Genomic DNA, 21,796 nt, shown 5'->3' with positions numbered 1-21,796 from the left:
ACTATGACGATGCATGTGGCCTTGGGTGGAGCTGCTATGGCACTGGATACATAGCCCGTTATCGGTGGGCAACAAAGACATCTGTGAACAACATAGGCACTGGGGTGCGTAGGCGGTTTTCTAATGGGGAGGGGGTAGCAGCATAACAACTAAATGCTGACAACAACAGCTGCAGCCTAATAAGGTCAGGTCACAGTTTTACTGTTAGCATCGAGCGGGCGGGGGGCGAGGGGTGGGCATGCTGGGAATTATGCTGCAACAGTCATAAGGACTGTTTGCCTCAGGGCTTCAGTGAATGGGAGACGGGACTTTCCCCTCTAGGGGCGCCAGTTGGGATCCAGCCCCAGGTCGGGGGTGCTGCAGGGTTTGGGGGATCAGGGCCCTATTCAGCCTGAACTCCATCCCCCCCATTCCGACCATCCCCTGCAATCTCTGAGTCTCAGTGTCGTGGGGTCGGGGAGGCTAGCGGGCCCCACGGGGCACAGGCTGGGGGTGGATACTAGCCCCGCGGCTGAGCGGATCCAGGACTCGCTGTCTCTCTCCCGCCCCGCAGGGTACCAGCGCCAGCTGCTCTATAAGCGCGACGACGGCTCTTACAGCGCCTTTGGGAAGAGCGATGCCTCGGGCAACACCTGGTGAGGGGCCGCATGGCGCAGACGAGTCAGGGCTCTGGGCGGGCAGAGCTACGTGGGCTGCAGCCTGACCCCAGCCCCTCTGCTACCCCAGTCCTGTTCTCCACACAGCTCTGCCCCACGTACCGCACCCGAAATCCCCCCGTTCCCGTCCTGGCTGCCCTGATAGCTCTGCTCATCCCCCACAATGCTGACCCCAGCCAGGCCCCCTGCACCCCATCCGACCCCCAGCATCTCCAGCAAAGAGTCCCTCTAACGGGTCTCTCCCCGCTCAGGCTGACGGCCTTCGTCCTCAAGTCCTTTGGCCAGGCCAGACCCTTCATCTTCATCGACGAGAAGCACCTAAAGGTCGCCCTCAAGTGGCTGCAGCGTCACCAGCTGGAGAGCGGCTGCTTCCAGAGCGTGGGGAAGCTGTTGAACAACGCCCTGCAGGTGGGAGGCTGGGGGGACGGGCTGATGGGGTGGGGGAGGAGAGGACACGCTGAGGAAGGGGGAGAATGTCCCCATGGCAGGTGGCTGCTGCAGTTCAGGTGTAGGGGATTCCCTGGGTTTTTAACAAGGGCTGAATGGCCGGGACGACTGGATCAGCTGCTTTTTGTGGGGAAGGAATTTGTGGCCTCCCTGACTGCCAGAACTGGGGACAGCTGCTTGGGAGCGACATGGGCCTGACGGGACCCAGCAGCAGATGGGACCAAGTCCAGCAGGCCGAGTGCAGCAGACCTAGTTCTGCGGTGGCCCAATGGCCCTATCCTGGGCAGTGGCCCATCTAGCAGTGCGGTGCACGGCACGGCTGAGCCGGCTCTCGGTGTCTCTCCCCGCAGGGCGGCGTGGTGGGGGAGCTCTCTCTCTCGGCTTACATCACGGCGGCGCTGCTGGAGCTGGGGCGGCCGCTCACGGTGAGGCCAAGCCCTGTGTTCCCAGGGGAGGGGCCGGGAGCTGGGAGGGGAGCTGGGGTTCGGAGATTGGGGGGTACCCAGCGGGGTCAGAGCAACGTTGGGGGCAGTGGCGAGGGCTGGCACGGGGAGAGGGGAGAGGTGATGTTGTGGGGTCAGTGCGGGGGTTGGTAACAAGATGGGGGTCAGGATGATGTGGGGAGTCGCGGTGGGGTTGGGGTAGGAGAACAATTCAGCAGCTTGTGGAGGGTCTGGGCTGTTTTGGTGTCTAGCGCTCGGGGGGATCTGGATGAGGCTTGTGGGGCGCCGGGGGGGGGTAGCGGCAGAGCGGGACGATCAGGGTGAGGTGACGGCTGACAGGAGGGTTGTTGTTAGGGGCCCACTGGGTGGTTGCCGGGGGATGCACTCACAGGCTCCGGGTGCGGGGGGTCCCCTCTGGCCGGCTCAGCCTGACGGGGCGTCTGTTCGGTGTCTCCCTGTCCCAGGAGCCCATGGTGAGCCGGGCCCTGCAGTGCCTGCGGGAGTCCTCGAACACCAGCGACCTCTACACGCAGGCGCTGCTGGCCTACGCCTTCGGGCTGGCGGGCAGCGCTGAGCTGCGGAGCGCCCGTCTGCAGAGCCTGGCCCAGCACAGCGTCAGCACCGGTACCGGCAGCGCCTCGCTCTCGTGCTCTCCAGCCTGATGGCCTCCAGACACGGGCCAGGCCCAGCTGCCCACGACCTGCCACCCGGGTGCCCCCTGCCCCGGGGGACTCCTCAGGCTGGCAGGGCAGCTGGGTCCCCGTGGCCCAGTCAGTCCATGGTCTCTGCTGAGGGCGCCAGCGAGGGGCCGACGCACTGGGCTGTTGTGGGGACACTCGCCCCCTCAGACCTGGAGTGAGATCGTCCCGCCATTTCCCAGGGCCCAGTGCACGGAGCAAAGGGGCCAAGGCTGGGTTGCTGCCAGCCTGGGGGGCTTGGAGCTGAGAACGAGAGGGGCAAAGCCCCATGTCCCAACCCAGCTGCTAAAGCGCCCGTGGCCATGACTGAGGCGGGTCCGTTGCGCTCAGAGCCCACGGGGCAGAGCGTCGCGTAGGCAGCTCCCAAGGGGAACGGGCCGTAACCGAGCCCTGGGGAGATGCTGCAGGATCCCAGCCCCCATCCTGGGTGCGGGACATCCCAGCTGGGGGCGTCGTGTTACACTTGTGTAGCCCTCCTGTGCGCTGAGAATCAGCTGCCGTGTCTGCCCCAGAGGTGGCTGCATTCAGTGGGGAGCAGGAGTCCCTCTGGCCTGGGAAGCCCCTGGGGCCCCTTTGGAAAGCAGAGACGTGACCCATGGTGTTGTAACTGCAGCCGTGGGGCTGCCCTTCCATCGGCCCCTCTCCTAGGGGGACAGCTCCACTGGCAGCGGAAGGTGAAGGCTCTGCCCAGCACCGAGCCCTACTGGAACCAGGCCCCGTCGGCCGAGGTGGAGATGACGGCATACGTGCTCCTGGCCTATCTCTCCCTGCCCAGCGTGTCTGCTGCCGACATGGCGACCGCCGCCCAGATCGTCCGCTGGCTCAGCAAGCAGCAGAACCCCTACGGGGGCTTCGCATCCACGCAGGTAACGCCCCCGCCTCGGGGCAAAGACAGTGCTGGGGTCTCTGGGGGAGGAAGGGGCCAGGAGCCCCCTGGGGGCTGCATCTGTGCAGCTGAGCTGGGTCCCTTCCTGGGCGAGGGGTCCTGGGTGCAGAGCCCCCTGCCCTAGGGGCTGAGAGCCTGGGCCCGGTGTCAGCGCCCCTGCGGGTCCCGATCCTGCTGCAGTGAGACTGAGCCAGGCTCCTGTCCCCAGAGCGTGACAGCAGCTCGGTGACCCTCCTTCCCCAGGACACGGTGGTGGCGCTGCAGGCCCTGGCCAAATACGCGGCCCTGACGTACAGGGCGAGCGGGGCTGTGTCGGTGACAGTGAGCTCCCAGGCCGGGGCCCGGCAGGAATTCCACGTGGAGAACGCCAACCGGCTGGTGCTGCAGCGAGCGGCCCTGCAGGAGATCCCCGGGCGGTACACGGTGCGGGCCAGCGGCGAGGGCTGTGTCTTTGTGCAGGTGAGTGCAGGGGCCCCTGGGGACCAGCAGGCCAGCGGTGGCTGTCTCTGCCCTTGGACTGCCCCACGGCGGGGGCCCCACGGCACCTGGCTCTGCCCCAACCCTCTTGCTCTTCTCCCAGCTGACTCTGCGCTACAATGTGCCGCCCCCAAAGAGCCCCGCGACCTTCGACCTGCGGGTGGAGACGGAGCCGAAGGAGTGCACCGAGAACGCCACATCCCGCTTCAGCCTCACCCTGCATGCCCGGTACGAGCCCTAGAGCCCAGCCCAGCTGGGTCCGAGCGCCCGGGGCAGGGACAGGCCGCAGGGAGTGGGGGAATGGCTGGGGCAGTACTGCCCCACTGCAGAGCCGGGGCTGGGCAGGAATCGCTGGGGAGCCATCCACACACAGGGCTTGGGGCAGAGACAGGGGCCCCTTGAAATGCACCAGGCACTAAGGGCTGGTCCTAGGGCTGATCTAGAACAGACAGTCGCTCCCAAGGAGCTCTGGGGCCGGTGTCCCTTTTCTGGGGAGCTCTGTGCTGGTCGGGGCTAGCGGGGGTCACAGCCCAGAGCAGGCAGAGGGCATCAGAGACACCTGCAGGGCCGAGGAGACGGGAGGGCTCCCTTCCCCCACCGTCCTCCCTGGGCTCTGTGTCCAGGGCAATCCCTGAGCAGAGCGCATGGCTCCTGTTGCAGGTACAGCGGGCAGCGCTCAGCCACCAACATGGCCATCATCGAGGCCAAGCTGCCGTCCGGCTACAGCCCCGACAAGGGCTCCCTGCGGCAGGTGAGCTTCCCATGGAGGAGAACGGGCCGCGTCAGTCAAACAGCATGAAACCAGGGCCCTGATCCACTGGGGGAGAGCCCAGAGCCCAGGAAAACACCGATTGCAGCTCTGAGCCCCGGGGGGAGCATCCTACAAAGCCTGCCCCCTGAGCACAGCACAGCACCCCTAGCGCTGCAGCAGGGCACTGGGCAGCCCTTGGTCCCCATCCCGTCATGAGCAGGTCGGGCCCCTGCTTCGCTCCCCCACGTCTGTGTCTAGAGTCGGGCCCCAAGACTGGGGACACCCCATGATCAGGTGTGACTGACATGTGGGTAGCAGGGGTGGCAGCCAGTCTCCTTGGCCACGGGGGGGCGTTTGGTGCCCCATGTCCCAGCCCCCAGCAGAGCAGTGACTCTGGCCCCAGCCCCGCAGTCCCAGGCTCAGCTGTTTCCTCCCCCTGCCCCTAGCTGGAGAAGCAGCGTTTGGTGAAGAGGCTGGAGGTGCAGAACGACCAGGTGACGCTGTATCTGGACCAGGTGCGTGCGGGCAGCTGGGGGTCTGGGGGCCCGGTGTGAGCGCAGACGGCAAAGGACGGGGCGATGGGACCAGACTCAGCCAAACCCCGGGGGGGGGCCTGAACAGAGCGATGGGGAGCTCAGGGGTGGAGCTGGGCCCTGCGTGTGAGGAAGGGGGTCACGTTTCAGGGGTGGGTAGAACAGGGCTGGGGGGGAACATTTTCACTCTGCTCCAGGCCGCAGGGGCAGAGGGGAGAGGGCTGGGCCAGTCCGAGCCACGGGAGGAGGGGTTCTAGCTGCCCACGCACACCTTCAGCCCTGGCGCTCGCTGTGTCGCTCTCTCGGTAGCTGACGAAGGAGGCGGCGAGTTTCACCTTCTCCGTGGAGCAGGATTTCCCGGTGAAGAATCTCAGAGCAGCCAGCGTGAGGCTGTACGATTACTACGAGACGGGTGAGTCCTGCCCTGCCTCCGCCTCTGCTCCGACCACGTCCGTGGGCCCCCGTGGCGGTTAAGGTGCAGAGTTAGTGAACTGTCCCCTGGATCGCAATGATCCCTGTCCATGGCTGATCTATCACCTCGGCTGGGGCCTGAGCTGGGCTCTGGGCAGACGTGGCAGGTGAACAGCCCTGGGCCGGCGGGTATGAAGCAGGACACCCCTGCGGGAGGCGTGTTCCCGGCTTCGATCTATGGGATGGGCGCGACAGGAAGGTGTCAGGCTAGTGCGAGCCATGGGGCAGGTGTAACTGGGGCCGACCCAGCAGGAACAGCTAGTACAGGCGTGTCCCGCCCCCTCCAGGGCCCCCACACATTTACCCTGCTATTTGGCTTCTCAGTCGTCCCGTCGTCCCCCACCCCACCCCAGAATCCTTTGTGCTGGGCCCAGGCATGGGCAGGACAGAGTCCATGGGCACGTTGAGGGCAACACAGGGTGCGTGACAGAGGCTGTCTGGCTGCCCTGGAGATGGGGAGTGTGTGGGAGTTCACAGCCTTACTCAGGCAGCTGGGGGGTGACTCCCCTACCCCCCCCCCTTCTAGGGATTCAGACCTACAGGAGGGATCCCCTGGGGCTGGGGTAAGAGACGCTGCCCGTGCGGGCTCGGGGTTGCCCACCGGGTCTCTCCCGCATTCATTACGTTCCTGGTGCACCTGACGTCCCTGCTTGTTGCAGGTGAGCACACGGAGGCTGAGTACAGTGCCCCCTGCAGCTCAGGTAGGTGTGATGCACCCGCCCTCTCCCTGGTCTAACGGCTCTGGGGCGTCGGGGGGGTCCCCCAAACTCTAATGCTGCATTGTCAGCGGAGCCGCGCCCTTTCGCTATCCAGGCCATGGCCACCGAGCGCCCGGTGATGGGGCTGAGTGTGACAGGCCCCGCAAGTGAGCACCGCCAGGGATCCGCCTGGCCCAGAGCGCTGTGGGACCCAGGACTCCAGGCTGGCGAGCGGCCAGGCTATGCTGTGGGGAGCAGCCCTCCCCATCCCCACCCTGGGATTGGAGGAGCCCATGGGGCTTGGCCAGGGCTGGGGGAGACCTTGTTTACGACGTGTGCGTCAGAAGAGTCAGCGAATGAGCATGTGGCTTCAGGGCCAATCCGCCAGAGCCGCGTGAGCCACGCCAGTCCCCTCACTAGCACCCAGCAGCACTGACACAGGGCTGGGTGCCCTGGGCACAAAGGAACCCCCTCCTTTACCACGTGGGGGGAGGGGCTCGGTGGGGCACAAGGGACTTTGTCTTGAGGACCATGGGGGTGTGTGTGTGTGGGGGGGGAGGCCGGTTGAGGGGGGTTGGGTGAAGTCTGGGGGTGGGGGTATGGTTAGGGGAGGCTGCCGGGGGGGGCAGGTTTTGAGCCCTGGCTCAGGGGATGTTTGTGTTTGTTTCAAGCCCCCGACACGGAGGGAAATTCCCGCTGAAGCCCGTCTCCTGCCCCCCAGCTCGGGGACACGGATCGTTTCTTCTCAGCGGCTGCTGCTCCCCGGCCCGGCTGTCTCAGCCCCTGGGCAAGAAGGCGGCTCCAACGGCTGAGACCGACTCTTAGTGCCGGCTCCAGCCCCTGGGGCTCCATTTGCTCTGAAACATCCCTGCCCCTCCTGGCACATTACAACTGCTGCTACCTGAAACCTCTGCCAGGCTGCTTTCTTGCTGTGACTCTGCCCCAGGCTATGGGGGAAAGGGGGCTGGTGAGTGTGAAACGGGTTGATTGTGAGGGGCACAATTAACAGCCCTGCTCCCTGCCCCTGTGGGGCCTTAGAGCAGGCCGATCCAGCATCTTCCTCTGTCCGCCCTGAAGTCCATTGGGGGGGGGGGGGGGGGGGGGGGTTGCGGCTGGCGCGGAGCCGGGGGCAGGGGAGGATCCTGACATGCTGCGCTTGCTCCATGGGGGCTGACGCACTAGGTCGGCATTTTACGTTACAGGCCTCAGCTGGGGCCACGAATGCAACCTGCGCTCACATCCTGAGGCCAGCTGCTCTGGCGGGCCTGCTGGAGGGTGCACGGCCCACCCACCGTGGGGCAGCTGCCCCCCCTTGGTGCAGAAGTTGTATTTGTTACTGAGAGGCCCCAGGGAAGGCCCTGCCAGCTGGGTGCTCAAGGCAGCTTCCTGCACTCAGCCCTCCCTGGGACAAGGCTGAGCCGGGGAGGGGAGGACGACACACAGCCACGATCACAGGCTGTCAGTGGCCCTGGGCAAGCGAGGCCCCCCCTCCGCTAGTTCTAGGCAGCCCGTTTTCCTCACGTCAAGCCCAACCTCAGGGATTTTTTCCACCTTGGACTGATGCTTCGAACACAACTCTCTGGTGAGGATCGGCTGGGCCCATCTCATGGAGGCTATGGCTACACTACAGCTTATGCCGGCATCATTTATGTCACTCAGGGGTGTGAACAACATGTGAGCAGCAGAAATTACGCTGGCACAAGCACTCGGGCGTCCAGCCCCACATCCTCCCCCCTCCCCCCCGCATAGAGGTGGGTTTGGTATGCCAATGGGAGAGCTCCCTTCCGGCAGCCGGGGGCAGCCTCAGCGCTGGCGGTGCAGACCTGGCCTAAATGCCCTGCTGCTGCAGGGGCCTCGGGTAGTGGTGGCACCGCGGCGCCTTAGTCTGTGCTACACCGCAGTCTTCTCTGCTGAGGACGGCAGTGGGCTCATTCCAGGCTGGCTGGGTGTGGAGCTGGGTGGTGTGTGCTGAGCTGTAGACTAGCTTCCTGCCTTAACCTCCACAACTCAACCATTGGCTGCCGTCAAGGACTGAGGAAATGCAGCTTGCCTTAGAGCTGCGCCCATGGAGCTCGGGCCAGGCGTACAAGGGAACCAGGCCTGGGGAGCCCTGATCAAGGGGGCCCAGGACTATGACCAACAGGATGCAATCAGCAACGGGGGCCGGCTGGGGGCCGAGGGAGACCCCAGCACCAGCTCGCAGCCAGCACCCGTCTGCTCTTTGGCACAGCTGCCTCCCCCACTGCACACAGGTGCAGCCCAGCACATTCGCTACAAAAGGGCTGGGCCGGGGCCGGTGCCGCTGCTCAGACTTTAGCTCAACAGCAGAAGAGCAGGAGCCAAGGCCCCCGGTTTATCCCAGGAACATGCACTGGCTCGGCTCGCTGCCCGAGAAACGTTTTGCACAGCACGTGTTAGAGGCAGGGCTGGTCGCACCCCCTGGCGCTGGGAGCCGGGCAGATCCCAGGATAAGCCCTGCTTGCACGGGTTGTAACTTTGCCAGATTAACTGGTGTCCATGCCAGGCGCCTACCGCACAGCTAATGACAGGGGGGGGGGGGAGTCCAGTAAGCGTCATTGAAAAGGGTTCAGCTATTTCTGAAAACTAGAGCGGGGAAAACACAGGGATTTGCCCACGTTAAATATTCCTGCCGGTGTTTTGTGGAGCTCTGGCTTTGGAGCAGGGACTTCGATGCCCATGTAAAATTTGACCCAGTTCTCAAAAGATTTCAGCTGGCACATGCCCCGTTGAGACGTCAGTTTTACAGCTAAGTTCCCCGAAGATCCCACCCACACCAAGCACGGGCAGCACCAAGAGCTGCGAGCGGACTGTGCTCACCGACCCCCCCAGCGTGACAGTGGAGCAGGGCTTTTCCTTCCAGCCCCCAGAGACCATAGGTGCTTGGCTCCTGCCCCACAGAGCAGGAAGTGTGCATCAGCTGTGATCTCAGCGCTCCTGAGTGGGGCCACGATGCAGAAGTGAGGAAGGAATCAGGACAAGTGGTGGCAGAAGTCAGAGGGTGGGGAGAAGCAGCAGGGGACAAAGGTATAACCACTAGAGAACACTCCCCTCCAGGACCTGGAATGGAAGCCAGATGTCTCTCCAGCTCCCTATTCCACCACCATGGGCAAACAGCTGTGAAACTCACTGGCAGAGGCTGGGAAGGCTCATTTCTCCCCATCTAGCGAGTGGTCTACATGGAGAACAGCTTTCTACTGCTATCAGCTCCTCGGCTGGCTGGCGTGACAGGCCTGGGCAGCTCCAACGCTGCTGCTGACCGGTGTGGAGCCATGTTAAACCCGTTAGTTGCAGTCAAGTGCTTAGGAAATGCCAGGTCTAAGACTGCCGGTGCCACCGTTTTCACACCTATTTAAGATCCTGGGGCAGCAGGTCGCTCCCCAAGAGCTGCAGTCGCCTGAGCCGTGTCACATTTCAGAGCCGAGCAGGGTCCCCCCGGCTCCTTCCCCAGGAAAGTCCACGACTAACACATACACGTGATCCATGCTAGAGAAAGAGCCCCAGCTGCTCACACCTTGTCCTGACATCCGTGGGCAGGTGAGATACGCCCCAACCTCCCAGAGCAAACACTGACGGGCCAGGAGCTGGGCACGGAGGAAGGCAGCGTTTTAGGACAAGGCACTTCTCACTCCGTTGGTACCAGGAGGAGATAACGAAGCCGAGTCATTTCAGTGACGGGGACCAAAATAGCCCAGGAACATTGGCCCTGCCTGGCCCGCAACTCAACCCGGCTGCCTCTGCCTGGAGCAGGAGGAACAGACCTTTTCCCTGCCCGCCACTCTTGGCAACAGGCCCAGTCCCAGTGCAGGACAGACCCCGGGTTTTGGCCTCTGTCCCAGGCCCCCCAATCCCAGCAGTCAGCACCCCACTGGACAACAGAGGTCACAACTCAGGGTGCGGCTATGCAGTCGAGGCCTTTCTCTGGAGGCACCAGCTCAGCTCCCTCGAGCCGGGGCAGGGCGGGGAGGAGCCCCCGACAGTTCGTTACCCAGGGCCTCAAAGGTGTAGGGCACAGCTCAGTGGGGAGCTGGCCCATCTGATGCCAAGGTGCTGGCAGCTGCTTCAGGGAGCTAGGAGAGCTACTGCCAGCCAGGGGGCCGGAAGAGAAGCCCAGGCCCAGAGCTAAGAGAAGGGTCAGGGCCCCTGCCCGCATGAGGCAGGCTAGCACAGCTGTGGGAAGACAGAGCAACAGGCCCAGAGAACAGGGTTTAATTTCAGAGCAAACCAGGAGAGCAGCTTCCCACGCCGTCAGACCAGACAAAGACGTGGAGTTACCTCCCCCTGGCCGGCTTTAGCTGCTGCTTTCCCAGAGACCCGCCACCCCGCGCACCACTCAGGCGACAAGCAAAGCGGGAAGCCAGGAGCCCCTGTGACTGGCTGGGCCCTGGGCTGCAAGGACGCCAGGGTGAGAGCAACACAGTCAAAGCCACCAGCGCCAGCTGCGGCCCTGTCTCCGGCTGGGGGCCAGGACACGTGCGCCGTGGGGTGCGGTGGGAGGGTAGACGTGGATTCTCCGCCTAGAACTGACAGCTGTGTGTCAACACCGAGGCCACCTGAACAGGGCTAACCAGGGGCCGGGCGCCTGGCAAGCGCGGTGGCAAACTCCATGGAGCTGAGGCTGGTGTAGCTGGTTCCCCTGAGGTTGAGGGCAGGAAGCGGCTCCACTGCCGCTGAGCCAGAGTGTCTCTCCCTCCCGTCTAGCCAGGGCTTGTCCAGAGTCTCCTGGCGAGTCGGGCCGGGGCTGGCACACAGGCTGTCCGGCCACCCCGACCCGGCGCCGGGCCCCAGCCATGCCCAGCCCTGGGGCCGAGCCCTCACTTGCGGCGCCGTTTCGTCTGCTCTTTGCCTTTCCGAGCCCTGACGTCCTTCTTCATGCGGCCGTCCACCACCTTGAAGTGTCCCTTGACCCCCGCGGGGCGCCGCACGCGCCGGCCTACCCCCTTCTTGGCCACCAGGTACGTGACCTCCCGCTTCTCCTTCCCCAGGCCGGCTTTCTTGTAGATGCTGCCAGAGGGGAGGGGAGCAGGGTTAGCGCAGAGACCTGGCCTGCCTGCCACGTGGGAATCTGATCCAACCTGGGGGCACCTCCCAGGCCTGGATTCCACCCGCTGCCGGGGGTGCAGACAGCCCTGGGCTGAGCCCCCATCTCCCCAGCCCCGGGAGCTGCCCTCCTCCCCACCGCAGCCTCAGCATCCCCCTCCTTTCTGCCCCCTGCCCCCACCCCGTCTTTGTTCTCAGCTGCCCCTTGAGCCCTTCTCTAGCCAGCCCCCCACCTCCCAGGTCACTGGCTACACAACCCCACTCAGAACCACCCGCTCTGCCCCTGCGCCCTGGCTCCATGCCCCTGCCCAGCACTGGTGCCCCAAGCAGCAGGGGCCTTGTTCTAGAAATGGCCCCCCAGGAGCTGCACAACGCAGCTCTGGGAGCCTGCCCAGCCCCATGCCACGCTAGGGCCCGTGCGCCCACCTGGCACAGCTTCTGTTGCTCTGAGAGATCCCAGAACAAGCCGCCCCCTGCCCGCGACAGGGATCCCGACGCGGTAACTCACCTGCGCAGCTGGGCCACCTTCTCACGCTCCGAAATATCCACCGTGCTCACCACGGCCTCCGCCTTCTTCTTCATCTGCTCCATCTTCTTCAGCATCTGGGGGAGACGGGAGAGGTGAGGTGGGGCTGGGGCGCCAGGGCAGAGGGCAGAGGAAGGCACCACCCCTCCCAGGGACACCGGCCGTGCAGCTCACTTACCCGCCGCTTCTTCCGGGCCTTGGCCTCCGCCACCTTCTTGATGGGGCGGGCGTTGATCTGGCGCCAGCGCTGCCGGTACTCCTCCACCGTCTGCCGGTCCACGGGCAGCTGCTTCCGGCGGTGCTGCCCTTCCTCCTGCTGGAACCAGTCGGGCAGCTCCCCCTCCTCCTCATTAAAGGTGTACCTGGGGGAGGGGCGCCCGATAGGTGAGGGTGGGAGCGAGGGATAGGCAGAGGGGCAGCCCCTCTTCCCGCACGTCCCCCTGCCTCGGGGCTAATGGACAGAGACCCCACCAGCTCAGGAAGTGACTGGCAGACAGCTCACCCCCCAGGGCCCAGAGAGAAGGGGTCAAATGACCAGCGCCTGGGGGGAGCTGGTCATCCCCCAACCCCCCCCACACACAACCCCTCCTACAGTGCCCGCCCAGGGGGAGCTGGCACCTGGGGGAGCCGGCCATCCCCGTCCCCCCCTCCCCGTCACAGCATCCGCCCCCGGTACCTGCTGAAGGAGTCGTCGATCAGGTCCCGTTTGGCCTTCCTGCTGGCGGCGATGATGGAGCCGAGCGCGAGTCCCTCCGCATCCAGGAGACGGGCTCTCTTCGCTGGGGGGGGGCAGGGCAGTTAGGGCTCAGGCTGTTACACTCCCCCCACCCAGCATCTCCACAGCCAGTTAACCCCCCCCCCCCCCCCCCCGCTGGACCCGTGCAGCCCCCAGCAGGGTACCCCTGCCCCGGCTCACCTGGCTCCTCGATGGGCACCACCTCGAAGTCGCCTGGCTCGGCCGGCGCCCGCTTCCTTCCCTTGGGCGACATCTCCCTGGGGAGAGAGGAGTTGTGCCTGCTGCCCACACGGCGCCCCCAAGCGGAGGGCAATGGGGCAGCCCCCCAGCTCATCCGTCTGACTGTGCAGAGTCTGGGGGGCTGGGGCCTCTGCTACAGCCCATCCCCCAGGGCAGGCCAGCGACCCCCATTTGCTCCTCACCTCTCCTCGTCGCTGCTGCTGTCAGCATCGCTCTCCTCGCTGCCCCCCCCGCCCTGGGCAGCCCCCACAGCCGCCCTGGGCCCCGCCTCCGCTGCGGCTCCCTCCTGGGCCGGGGGCAGCTTCTTCGGCCCCTTCGCCTTCGCCTTCCCTGGGAGTGACGAGAAGCCAGTGAGTGACGGGGGCCCAAGGGAGCTCATGGCTGGGAGGGGCGTCCTGGGGTGGGGGGCTCCTGCTTCCCGTGGGCCCCAGTGACATGGGCTGGATGGACAGCCCTGCCGCCTGCCCCGCTTGGCTGGGCCCCTTCCCCGGGGGAGGCTGAGCCATGGTCAAGCTCATTGCACCAGTGGGTGCCGAGAGCAGACCGGGCCCAGCTCCCTCTCAGGCTTGGCTCCAAGGGCGCTACCTCGGGCAGCGGGCCCCACACACCACGATGCAGCCACCCCCCCTTCACCTGGCAGCGGCTCCTTCCTCTCGGACAGCGCCTGCGCCTGGCTGATCTCCAGGGCCTCATCTGCGTCTTCCTCAATGCTGGCGAAAGCCTCCTGGGAAGGGGGAGCAGCCGGTCACAGGGGCAGCGGCAGACACGCGGGGCCAGGAGGCGAGTGGATGTTTGAGGCTCAGACGCAGACCCTTGTGCACGGGCTGTTCTCACTGCCCTCCCCACACCCCCTGCAGCCCAAGGGAGAGGGCAGGCCCCGTGACTCCCCTGCCCCAGCCCGGCCTCCCTCGGGGAGCTCAGGACTCTCCCGCCAGCCATTAGCACCACGGCACCTGCTTGGTGCTGCCGCCAGAGGGCGACCGGCCAGAGCAGCACAGACCCAGGTCCAGCCAGGACAGGTTGGGGGCTGAGGACACCGCACCGGGGCAGGGGCCCACGGGCCAGCGCAGGCACTCACCTTCCCAAACCACAGGCTGGTCTGCCTCTCTTCCAGCACCGATTTCTCCTCCAGGGGCACCAGCAGGGGATTCTCCTCCCCCTCCTCCGGTTGCTGGAAGGTCACTCTGCAACACAGCCAGGCCGGCTCAGCACCGGGGCCACAGCCAGGGCTGCCCACGCGGCTACCACCCCTGGGAAATGGGGCAGAGCCTCGCACTGCAGGCAGTTCCTGCCGGCTGGGCAGCGGTGCAGCGAGGGGAAGGGCCAGGCAGGCTGGTTACTGCCCCGGCTGGGAGACCAGGCCCTGGTTTGCCCACCACCCCTCCTGGCCAAGCGGACCCTCAGGCTGCTCCAACCTGGGGAATTTACTGCAGGTGCCAGGATCCCCCGCCTGCCCTCCAGCCCCGCGGCAAGCGGGTAAGCGGCCCCACCCCACAGCAGCTCTGACCTCTTGGGGCCCCGTCCCCGCCTGGCCTCCTCCAGCCGCCCCTGCCGCTCCTCGACATCGGCCAGCTCGTCCGAGCCCAGGTCGCTGGCCAGAGACACGTCGTCCGCGTCGTCCTGGTCCGAGAGGGCCACGTCGTCCTCCCCGGGCGGCGCCTCCGCGAAGAGATCGGCAGACGCCATGTCCCCCCTGGCCACCTCGTCCAGCAGCTGGAGGCCAGGGAGCGAGCGTCAGGAGTCGAGCCCCACGGAAATCAGATCGTCCCGCTTCCATTTCCTCCCCCCTTTGGCCAGCCACGGCCCTGGGCTGGTCCCACCAACACCCCGTAGTGCCCCCAGCCCCTCCCAGCTCTGCTCACATCCCTGTAGCTTCCCCAGTGTCCCAGTCCCACCAACACCTCCCCCCACCCCTGCCCCAGCCCTGTCCACACACCCGCCAACGCCCCCACTCTGCCCATCCCGCCGGCGGGAGCCTCACCCGGCTCTTGCCGATGGTTTTGAGGGAGAACATGCCGGTCTCGCCCTCGTCGGCGATGGAGACGCCGGGCAGGTCCATCTTCAGCTCGACGCGCTTGCGCTGCTTCCGCTGCTCCTTCAGGATCTTCTTCTTCTTCCTGGGGGGGCCCCGCCCAGAGGGGGTGTCACGCTGCAGCCAGCGCCCCATGGCTGCCGGCCCCTCCGCGAGCCGTCGCTGGGAGGGGAGCTCTGCTGCCCTAGAGCCTGCCCCCCAGCAGGCCTGTCCTGCCCCCTGGTTGGAGACCCCCGTGCTGGGGTTCTGGGCCCGTGGCTCCCCATGCAGTGCAGAGCCGTGCTGCGTGGCCATGCGGGAAGCGGCACCGTGCCCCCCCCCCCCCGAGGGCATCAGCAGCACTGCCCGCCCGACTGCGGGGCAGAGCCTGGGGAGCCCGAGGGGTGGCACAGCTGCCACCAGGCAACGAGCTCCAGCTGCTGCTGGGAACACACGGAGCTGGGGTTCACGGGGGGTGTCAGAGAAGGCCTGGCTGGCAGGACTCCTGGGTTCCCAGCTCTGCCGCAGACTGCTCAGGGCCTCGGCTTCCCTCGCCTCGGAGCACCAGGCCTTACGGAGCTCGTGGGGCACAGGGCAGCCCCCTGCAACTCGTGGGCACGGGGCAGCCCCGCCCAGCTGGCGACAGGCACATCTCCAGCCTGCAGTGTGGCAGGAGCTCACGGCACTGAGCTCCCCCCACCCCCGGGTGCCCAGATCCCCCCAGCCAAAGCTCCTGGCCAAACCCACAACACAGACCTGCCCGCGCCCCATCTCGGTCCAGCCCGTGTGGGAGCCTGTCACGCCCTGGCTCAGCCCCCAGCCACGCCGGGGGGGGGACACGACTCACCTCTTCAGCTCAGCCACCTCCTCTGCCTTCACCTCCGCCAGCCTCAGCTCCAGCTCCTCCTCCTCCTCCGCGCTGCCCTGCCCCGCTGCTGGCAGTGACTTCCTGGCCTGCTCCACGCCGCCCTCCTCCTCCTCCTCGCCAGAGCTCAGGCTGCCGGAAGACAGGAGTTACTCAGCTTGGCCCTGCCTCCCCCCCCCAGGCCAGGCTCCAGCGTCCTGGTGCCCCAGCTGGGGGGGACTAGGCATCCAGCTCCGGGCGCCGAGCGGTGCGTGCGGAGGGGCACACGCAGGCTCCCTCCTCCCACCTGATGTCCAGCTCCTTGGCTTGCTCCTTCAGCCTCCTGGCCGCGAAGCGACGCAGCTGTCTCCTCCAGTTCAGCAGGGCCCTGAGCAGAGAGGCAGCGAGTTAGAACCAGCCGCTCCGGCCGGGCGAGGCAGGACGCCCAAGGCCCAGCCGCAGGCTGCCCCGTACCTGAGCTCCTTGCGGCCCAGCACACGGATGTCCCGGCAGCACTGGCGCAGCTCCTCGGTGGTGGCGCCGTGCTGCTCCAGCTCACCATCCCCCAGCGTGATCTGCACGGGAACCAAAGGGGAAGGGCTGCAGCTGCCTCCTTCCTGAGGCCCAGCAGCGCCCACCATCCTGCCCCTGCCCCCACCCCCGGGTCAGGGCCGTGGGTCCCAGCAAGCCCCTGGAAGCTGCTAACTGCACTGCAGGCGTCCAGCAGGGGATCCGAGCCCAGCCCGCGTGCGCTCCCTGCTCTGCTCCCACGGCGGCCGGCCACGCCGCGCTGGGCCCAGGGCGCTCACCTCATTGGCCTTGGAGAGGAAATCGACGGGGTTGGGGGCCTTGAGGAAATCCATCAGCGTGAAGCGGTGATAAAGCGTCGTGTCACCCTCTGCGTATCCCTCTGCCTGCGAGACGGGACGACAGGGGTCAGAGCCGTAGAGTCCTGGCATAAGGGGCCATTAGACCAGCTAGTCTGACCTGCCCAGCACAGGCCACGCCAGTTCCCCCGCTCGCACCCCCACGAGCCCAACCGCTTGTGTGTGGCTCGGACACCAAGAGATGGGACCCCCGCTTCCCTGGGCGGTTTGTTCCAGTGGCTAATCGCCTGCTTTGGGAACACTTCGCGACTCCTTTCTAACTTGAACGTGTCTGACTTCAGCTCCCGGCCGTGGGTTTTCGTTCTGCCTCTCACCCTAAACGAGCCCTTTAGCCGCCGGTATTTTTTCCCAGCGAAGATCAAATGCTGGTTATCAAGTCACCTCTCTGCGATCAGACACGCGTCTCTCAGACATCTTCTCCAGCCCTCAAACGTTTCTGTGGCTCTTTTCCACGCCCCCCCCATACGCCAGCCTCCTTTCCAAACGTGGACACCAGAAGATAACGCCACCCCCTGCTGCTGCTCCCCTTTCACCCAGCCCAGGTCACATCAGCCCTTTGTGCCACAGCATCGCACTGGGAGCTCAGCTGCCTGTCCACCACGATCCTTTCCAGAGTCCGTCAGAGGCACGGCCTGCGTTCCTGGTGCCTAGACATCTGACCGTGCTTTCGGCTGTATTAAAACACACTGTTTGAATGGATCCAGATTGCCAAGCGATCCTGAGCGCTCTGTGTCCCTGCCCTGCCCCGATCATCATTTCTCACTCCACAAACCTTTGTGTCATCTGCGACATTTATCAGCAAGTTTTATATTTACTTTCAGGCTGCTGAAAACGTTGAATGACGTCAGGGCCAGCACCAGTCCCGGCGGAACCCCACGAGAAACTCGCCCCTTTGATGGCGGCTCCCCACTGACAAAAGCCTTTTGAGATCTGCCAGTTAGCCCGGCCTCAACCCACCTGCCGTGTGCTTCACTGGCATTGTGCAATGCTCATGCTTTTAATGAGATCCTGGTGCTGCACTGAGCCGGTACCGCACAGAAACCAATCAAACCAAACCAGCCAAGCATGAAATCAGGTTTGTTTGACAAGACTCCGCCCCCTCCCCAAAACCACCTTGATTGGCATTACTTAACATCACGAGGCTACAGATCTTCTCAGCCAGCTCTTTAGGACTTTTTGGTGCAAGTTACCGACGTCTGCTGATTTAAACTTTTTATCCCTAGTATGTGATTTTTAACACCCACCCTGGTTACTGATGGACTGGAAAGTACTTCATCCCCCTCCTGTAATATGAGATCACCATCTCGCTTCTCGCCACACACGGAACAGATGGTTATTAAACACTGCTGCCTTTTCTGTATTACCACCAATGTCACCATCCCCACCTCGAGTAACAGGCCCAGACCATTGCAAACTTCTCTTTTGTTCCCAACATCATTAATTTCTTTATTGTCCCTCGCCCTGTAAGCCAGCGTTTTACCCTGGTATCTTACCTTCCCTTATCAATTTCCTACCATCCATAACTTCTAATTTATACCAGTTGCTATCTATTTCCCCTTTTCCCATTGCTCAGACATTGTTATATATTGCTTTTCTTTACGCCTAATTGCCACTTGCTCCCTTCCAGGCTCAGCGGTGAAGATTTTAGACAAAGTTCTTTCTTGATGGTAGAATCCAGGCTTTTTGGCCATGTAATAAACCCTTTTGAAAGGGCTCCCAATTTTCATTCACGTTTCCCTGTCTACATTTTCCTCCCAGGCAATTTCACTCACAGTTTTCTCAGCTTTGGGAAATTAGCGTGTCTGAAGTGCCACGTACGTCTATTACTAGCCAGACGGGATGAGTGAGCTGCAGGCTCCACTCGGCAGGACCCAAGCACCACAGTTTCCCTCAGCCAGACTCTGAGCTGTGGACCCTCTCCTCAACCCTGGGGGCTTTTCTCCCTGCCCTAAAGGGCCCCCCCACCCACAGCCAAGCCCCCCCGAGCTGCTCATTTGTACCTTTGGTTTCTTTTTGGTCACCAACTCGCTCACGGATTTTGCCTGAACCTCAATTTCCTTGAAGGCAAATTTGGGGTCAAAGAATTTGCCGTCAATTTTATCTGGAGCCAGATATCCTGGGAGAGGGAAAAGGAAAGGATCAGAAGTGTGAGACAGCGCCCAGCGACCCCCACCGCCTCCCGCCCAGCGACCCCCAGCCCCAGCTCACCCTGGCAGACGACGAAGATCTCGGCCGACTCGTTGCGGGAGGCCTGCGGCTTGGTGGCCTGCACCTTGCGGAAGAACTGCTGGAAGATCCACAGGAGGGGCTGGTAATCGCGGGAGCGGAAGACTTTGGTGATGAACCAGCCGCCCTTGGAGAGGAATTCACAGGCCAGCTTCAGAGCCATGAGCGTCAGGTTGGCTGGAGCGGAGAACGGGGAGTCAGTGTGGAGCCAATGCCTATGAGCCTTTGCTCCTCTCGGGCTCCAGGCAGGACAGCTCAGGGCACGGCCGGGGAGAGGGACCCAGCTCGATTCATCGTGGTACCTGAGGGGAGCGGTGGGGCAGGGCTGGGGGCGGGTCAGACTCAGCCCTGGGCCTGCGGAGGAGACAACCCCACACAGACGCACCCGGTGCTGCGGGCCGTGCTCCTTCCCCTCCCCCAGGGTCTCCGTCTCATGACTCCAGGGGGCCCAGGTCTCCTGCCGTTCTCTGCCCTGGAGCGCCGTGCTACAGCCGGAGGGTCCCGATCCGTCGTAACTGGGCTGATCCCGCCGGCCCCTTTGGTCCTGCACTGGGCTCGTGGGCCGTGGGACACAGGACTGCTGAGCTGGACCCAGGAACTGTGCCTCAGCCCCAGGAGAGCAGCGACGTACCTTGGGAGTACGCATCGTGCACCCAGCTGGCCCCCACGTTGGGGGCCCCGTCATTCAGCACCACGTCCACCTTCCATGTCTGCAGCTCCTTGCGCAGGGCCTATGGGGCGAGGGCCGATGGTGAGCCTGGGGCACCCCTCGCACCAGGATAGCCCCCCTCACACCCCGTGCAGCAGAGTGAGGGGGGAGGACAAGGCACTCAGCGAGCCTGCCCTGCCCCCTCCAGCCTCCCCCAGGGACAGCAGGGCCTCTCCACCAGCACCCCATGACCCACAGAACCGTGTCCCAGGCGCCGAGCAGCTGAGCCACCCCCAAAGGTCCTACCCACTCCCCTGCAGGGAATCTGGGGGTGGAGGGCGAATAGAAATACAACCCCACAGAGGCCTCTGGAGGGCAGGTGGACATGATGCCCTCCCCCCCCCCCTCGAAAAAGTGCTGAGACCAGGGACGCGCTAAGGAGTCAGCAGGCTGGGGGGGTGGGGGGGGGGTGGAATTACCTGGTGACATTTCTCTGTGGTGATGTCTTCCTGCAGCGTCACCACGTTGGGGATGGGCTTAATGGGCACCAAATCCACCCCTAGGAGAGAGAGAGAGGGAGAGACTCGGTGTCTGCCGGATTCCCACACCCCTCCCACCAGCCCCCAATTCTCATGGGGGAGGCGCCTGCCCCAGCCATTAGCCGGGACAGTGTCCCATTCCCAGCCAGCCCCCAGGCGTCCTGTCCTGTCCCCGTCCCGGCTCCCATCACTCACCAATAATGAGGCTGGAAACCGGCATGAACTTGGAAGCCACCTGCAGCCTGTGGAGAGGAGAAAGGGCCAGAGACAGCGTAAGGCCTCAGCTCCCAGCCCCCCCCCCCGAATGACCCACACAGGGCTCCCCCCCAAGCATCCACGGGACTGACTGACGGGAGAAGCCCAGGCAGTGCTGGGCTCCACGGCCAACTCCTGGGGCCTGTCTGACGCCCCTGACAGCAGCCCCCGGATACGGCCATTTGGGGTCACCCCTGTACCAGGCGGGCCAGAGAGAGGCTGACCAGCAGGGGCAGAGGGCACAGTGGGGGCTGGGTTCCAGCTTGCAGTCGCTGGCCCTGGTGGGAGCTCCCCTCCCCCTCACACACAGCACCCCCCCCCCCGCCCAGGCCACACTGCCTCAGCTGGGGGCAGGAGTGCTGCCTCGGGGGGGGGGGGGGGGGAGCCTCTGCCCTTGACTTTGTGGAGGGGGGGGGGGACACGTGTGATGCCTCCTGTGGAGGAGCTAGAGCGGGGAGCATCCCTGGGGCTTCAGCCCACACTGGCCTGACAGACGCTGCGCCGGGCTCTGGCCTGACAGCGACAACCCCCCGCAGCAGCCTGCGGTGGCCACGAAGCATTCACCAGCCCTGGGGAAGGCAGAAGGCATTGGACAGGGTCTGCTCCTGCCCCCGCACCAGGGGGAAGCTGAGCAACTGCCTGAGCCTGGGTGCAAGCGAGCGGGCTGGAGCTATGTCAAGCCATCCAGGACACTCCTGCCCCAAAGGCTACCTGCCACCCCCCTGCTCCTTGGGCTGCAGGCTGGCGCCTCCCCTGGGTTCTGACAAGGGCAGCCATGGCCCCGGACACTCACCAGCCGCCAGGGGCTGCGCACAAGTCCAGCAGCGCGCGGGATTTCGGCAGGAACTGGAACTTCCGGTTGAGCTGAATCAGCTTGAAGGAGGATCGCGAGCGAAACCCTGCAGGAAGGGAGAGGCCAAGCTTTACAGAGGGTCTGGTCAGTCCCAGCTCTGCACGCCGCGGAGGGGTGGGGGGACCAGACACACAAGGAGCGGGAAGGGGAGCACAGCCCAGGCTGTGGCCCAGCCGACGGCAGAGACAGGCTGTGGGTACCGGGGACCAGTCGCATCACGGGAGAGACGCCCCCAGAACTCAGCAGACCCCGACACTCGCCCCCCGCTCACCCGTCTCCTTGGCCAGGTGGTAGAACTTGTCCCGGCGGCTCTTCCCCACTTTCCCCTTCTTGCCCATGTCGGGGGGCGAACGAGCCCGTGCGCTCACTCAGGGCCGGGGGCTGCCCGCTCCGACCAGCCACGGACAGCAGCGGACACGCCTCCTGCGGAGAGAGAACAAGCAGAGTTTAACCCAGAGCTAACGCGACCCGGTACCGGCTCCGGGAGCAGGTCAGACCCAGCACAGCGCCGGGCGGGGGGAAGGGAGGCTGCACCCCTCCCCCGACACACCCTGCGCAGCTGCCCTGCAAGCCAGACTGCTACAGACCAACCCGGGCGTGATCACGTGACTCCACCCGAGCCCCACACCCCCGCCCTGCCCCCCAGGAACCCCCAGCCCCAGCCTGTCCACCGCAGGAGGCGGCTCTGGGTGCACCGAGCTCCCCGCAGCGACACCAGAGAACGGCGGGAAGTGGCCTTTGAAATGGGCAGACGCGGCCCCTGCGCACCCCGACCCCGCCCGGCCTCCCGCCAGCAGCGGCTGCGCAGAGCTAGTGTCACCCGCACCCGCTGCCCCAGCCCCGACCCCACAGGGGCGCCAGGCCAGGCCTCCTGCAGACAGCGGCTGCCCACGGGGGGGGCGGGGGCAGGGT

General features: G+C 64.9%; 2 protein-coding genes across 2 annotated transcripts in view; one reads left to right on the top strand and one right to left on the bottom strand.

The window, feature by feature from the left end:
- LOC137149372 (alpha-2-macroglobulin-like protein 1) overlaps nt 1-7,125 on the top strand; it is a 37,838-nt gene extending 30,713 nt beyond the window's left edge. The window contains exons 25-36 of the mRNA XM_067542872.1: nt 554-635; nt 908-1,064; nt 1,454-1,528; nt 2,011-2,170; nt 2,893-3,110; nt 3,374-3,589; nt 3,711-3,835; nt 4,268-4,358; nt 4,805-4,873; nt 5,201-5,303; nt 6,022-6,063; nt 6,732-7,125. Coding sequence (XP_067398973.1) covers nt 554-635; nt 908-1,064; nt 1,454-1,528; nt 2,011-2,170; nt 2,893-3,110; nt 3,374-3,589; nt 3,711-3,835; nt 4,268-4,358; nt 4,805-4,873; nt 5,201-5,303; nt 6,022-6,063; nt 6,732-6,760 — 1,367 coding nt within the window. The 3' untranslated portion in view covers nt 6,761-7,125. The remainder of the gene's footprint in view (nt 1-553; nt 636-907; nt 1,065-1,453; nt 1,529-2,010; nt 2,171-2,892; nt 3,111-3,373; nt 3,590-3,710; nt 3,836-4,267; nt 4,359-4,804; nt 4,874-5,200; nt 5,304-6,021; nt 6,064-6,731) is intronic.
- Nucleotides 7,126-8,071: 946 nt separating this feature from the next.
- FTSJ3 (FtsJ RNA 2'-O-methyltransferase 3) lies at nt 8,072-21,301 on the bottom strand. Its single transcript, XM_067542871.1, has 21 exons — nt 21,156-21,301; nt 20,825-20,930; nt 19,972-20,018; nt 19,717-19,796; nt 19,220-19,319; nt 18,571-18,765; nt 18,363-18,478; nt 16,285-16,389; nt 15,950-16,050; nt 15,783-15,863; nt 15,479-15,628; nt 14,602-14,737; nt 14,128-14,333; nt 13,699-13,804; nt 13,254-13,344; nt 12,803-12,950; nt 12,561-12,637; nt 12,321-12,423; nt 11,823-12,006; nt 11,627-11,721; nt 8,072-11,082 (listed from the first exon to the last, which is right to left on the bottom strand). The coding sequence occupies exons 1-21, from the start codon at nt 21,220-21,222 to the stop codon at nt 10,893-10,895; spliced, it is 2,484 nt and encodes an 827-aa protein (XP_067398972.1). The 5' UTR covers nt 21,223-21,301; the 3' UTR covers nt 8,072-10,892.
- Between the last annotated feature and the right edge of the window lie 495 nt (nt 21,302-21,796).

Source organism: Emydura macquarii, unplaced genomic scaffold (assembly GCF_026122565.2).
Source record: "Emydura macquarii macquarii isolate MOO-44397 ecotype Brisbane River unplaced genomic scaffold, CSIRO-AGI_Emac_v2 contig_737, whole genome shotgun sequence".
Lineage (NCBI taxonomy): Eukaryota > Metazoa > Chordata > Testudines > Chelidae > Emydura > Emydura macquarii.
This window is presented reverse-complemented; position numbering and strand designations above follow the sequence as displayed.

Coding starts and splice junctions, on each gene's coding strand:
- FTSJ3 (XM_067542871.1), bottom strand. CDS start 21,222: ATGGGCAAGAAGGGGAAAGTGGGGAAGAGCCGCCGGGACAAGTTCTAC. Junction 15,864..15,949: donor CTGGGCCGCAAGGAGCTCAG/GTACGGGGCAGC, acceptor CTCTCTGCTCAG/GGCCCTGCTGAACTGGAGGA. Junction 11,722..11,822: donor AGGCCCGGAAGAAGCGGCGG/GTAAGTGAGCTG, acceptor CGTCTCCCCCAG/ATGCTGAAGAAGATGGAGCA.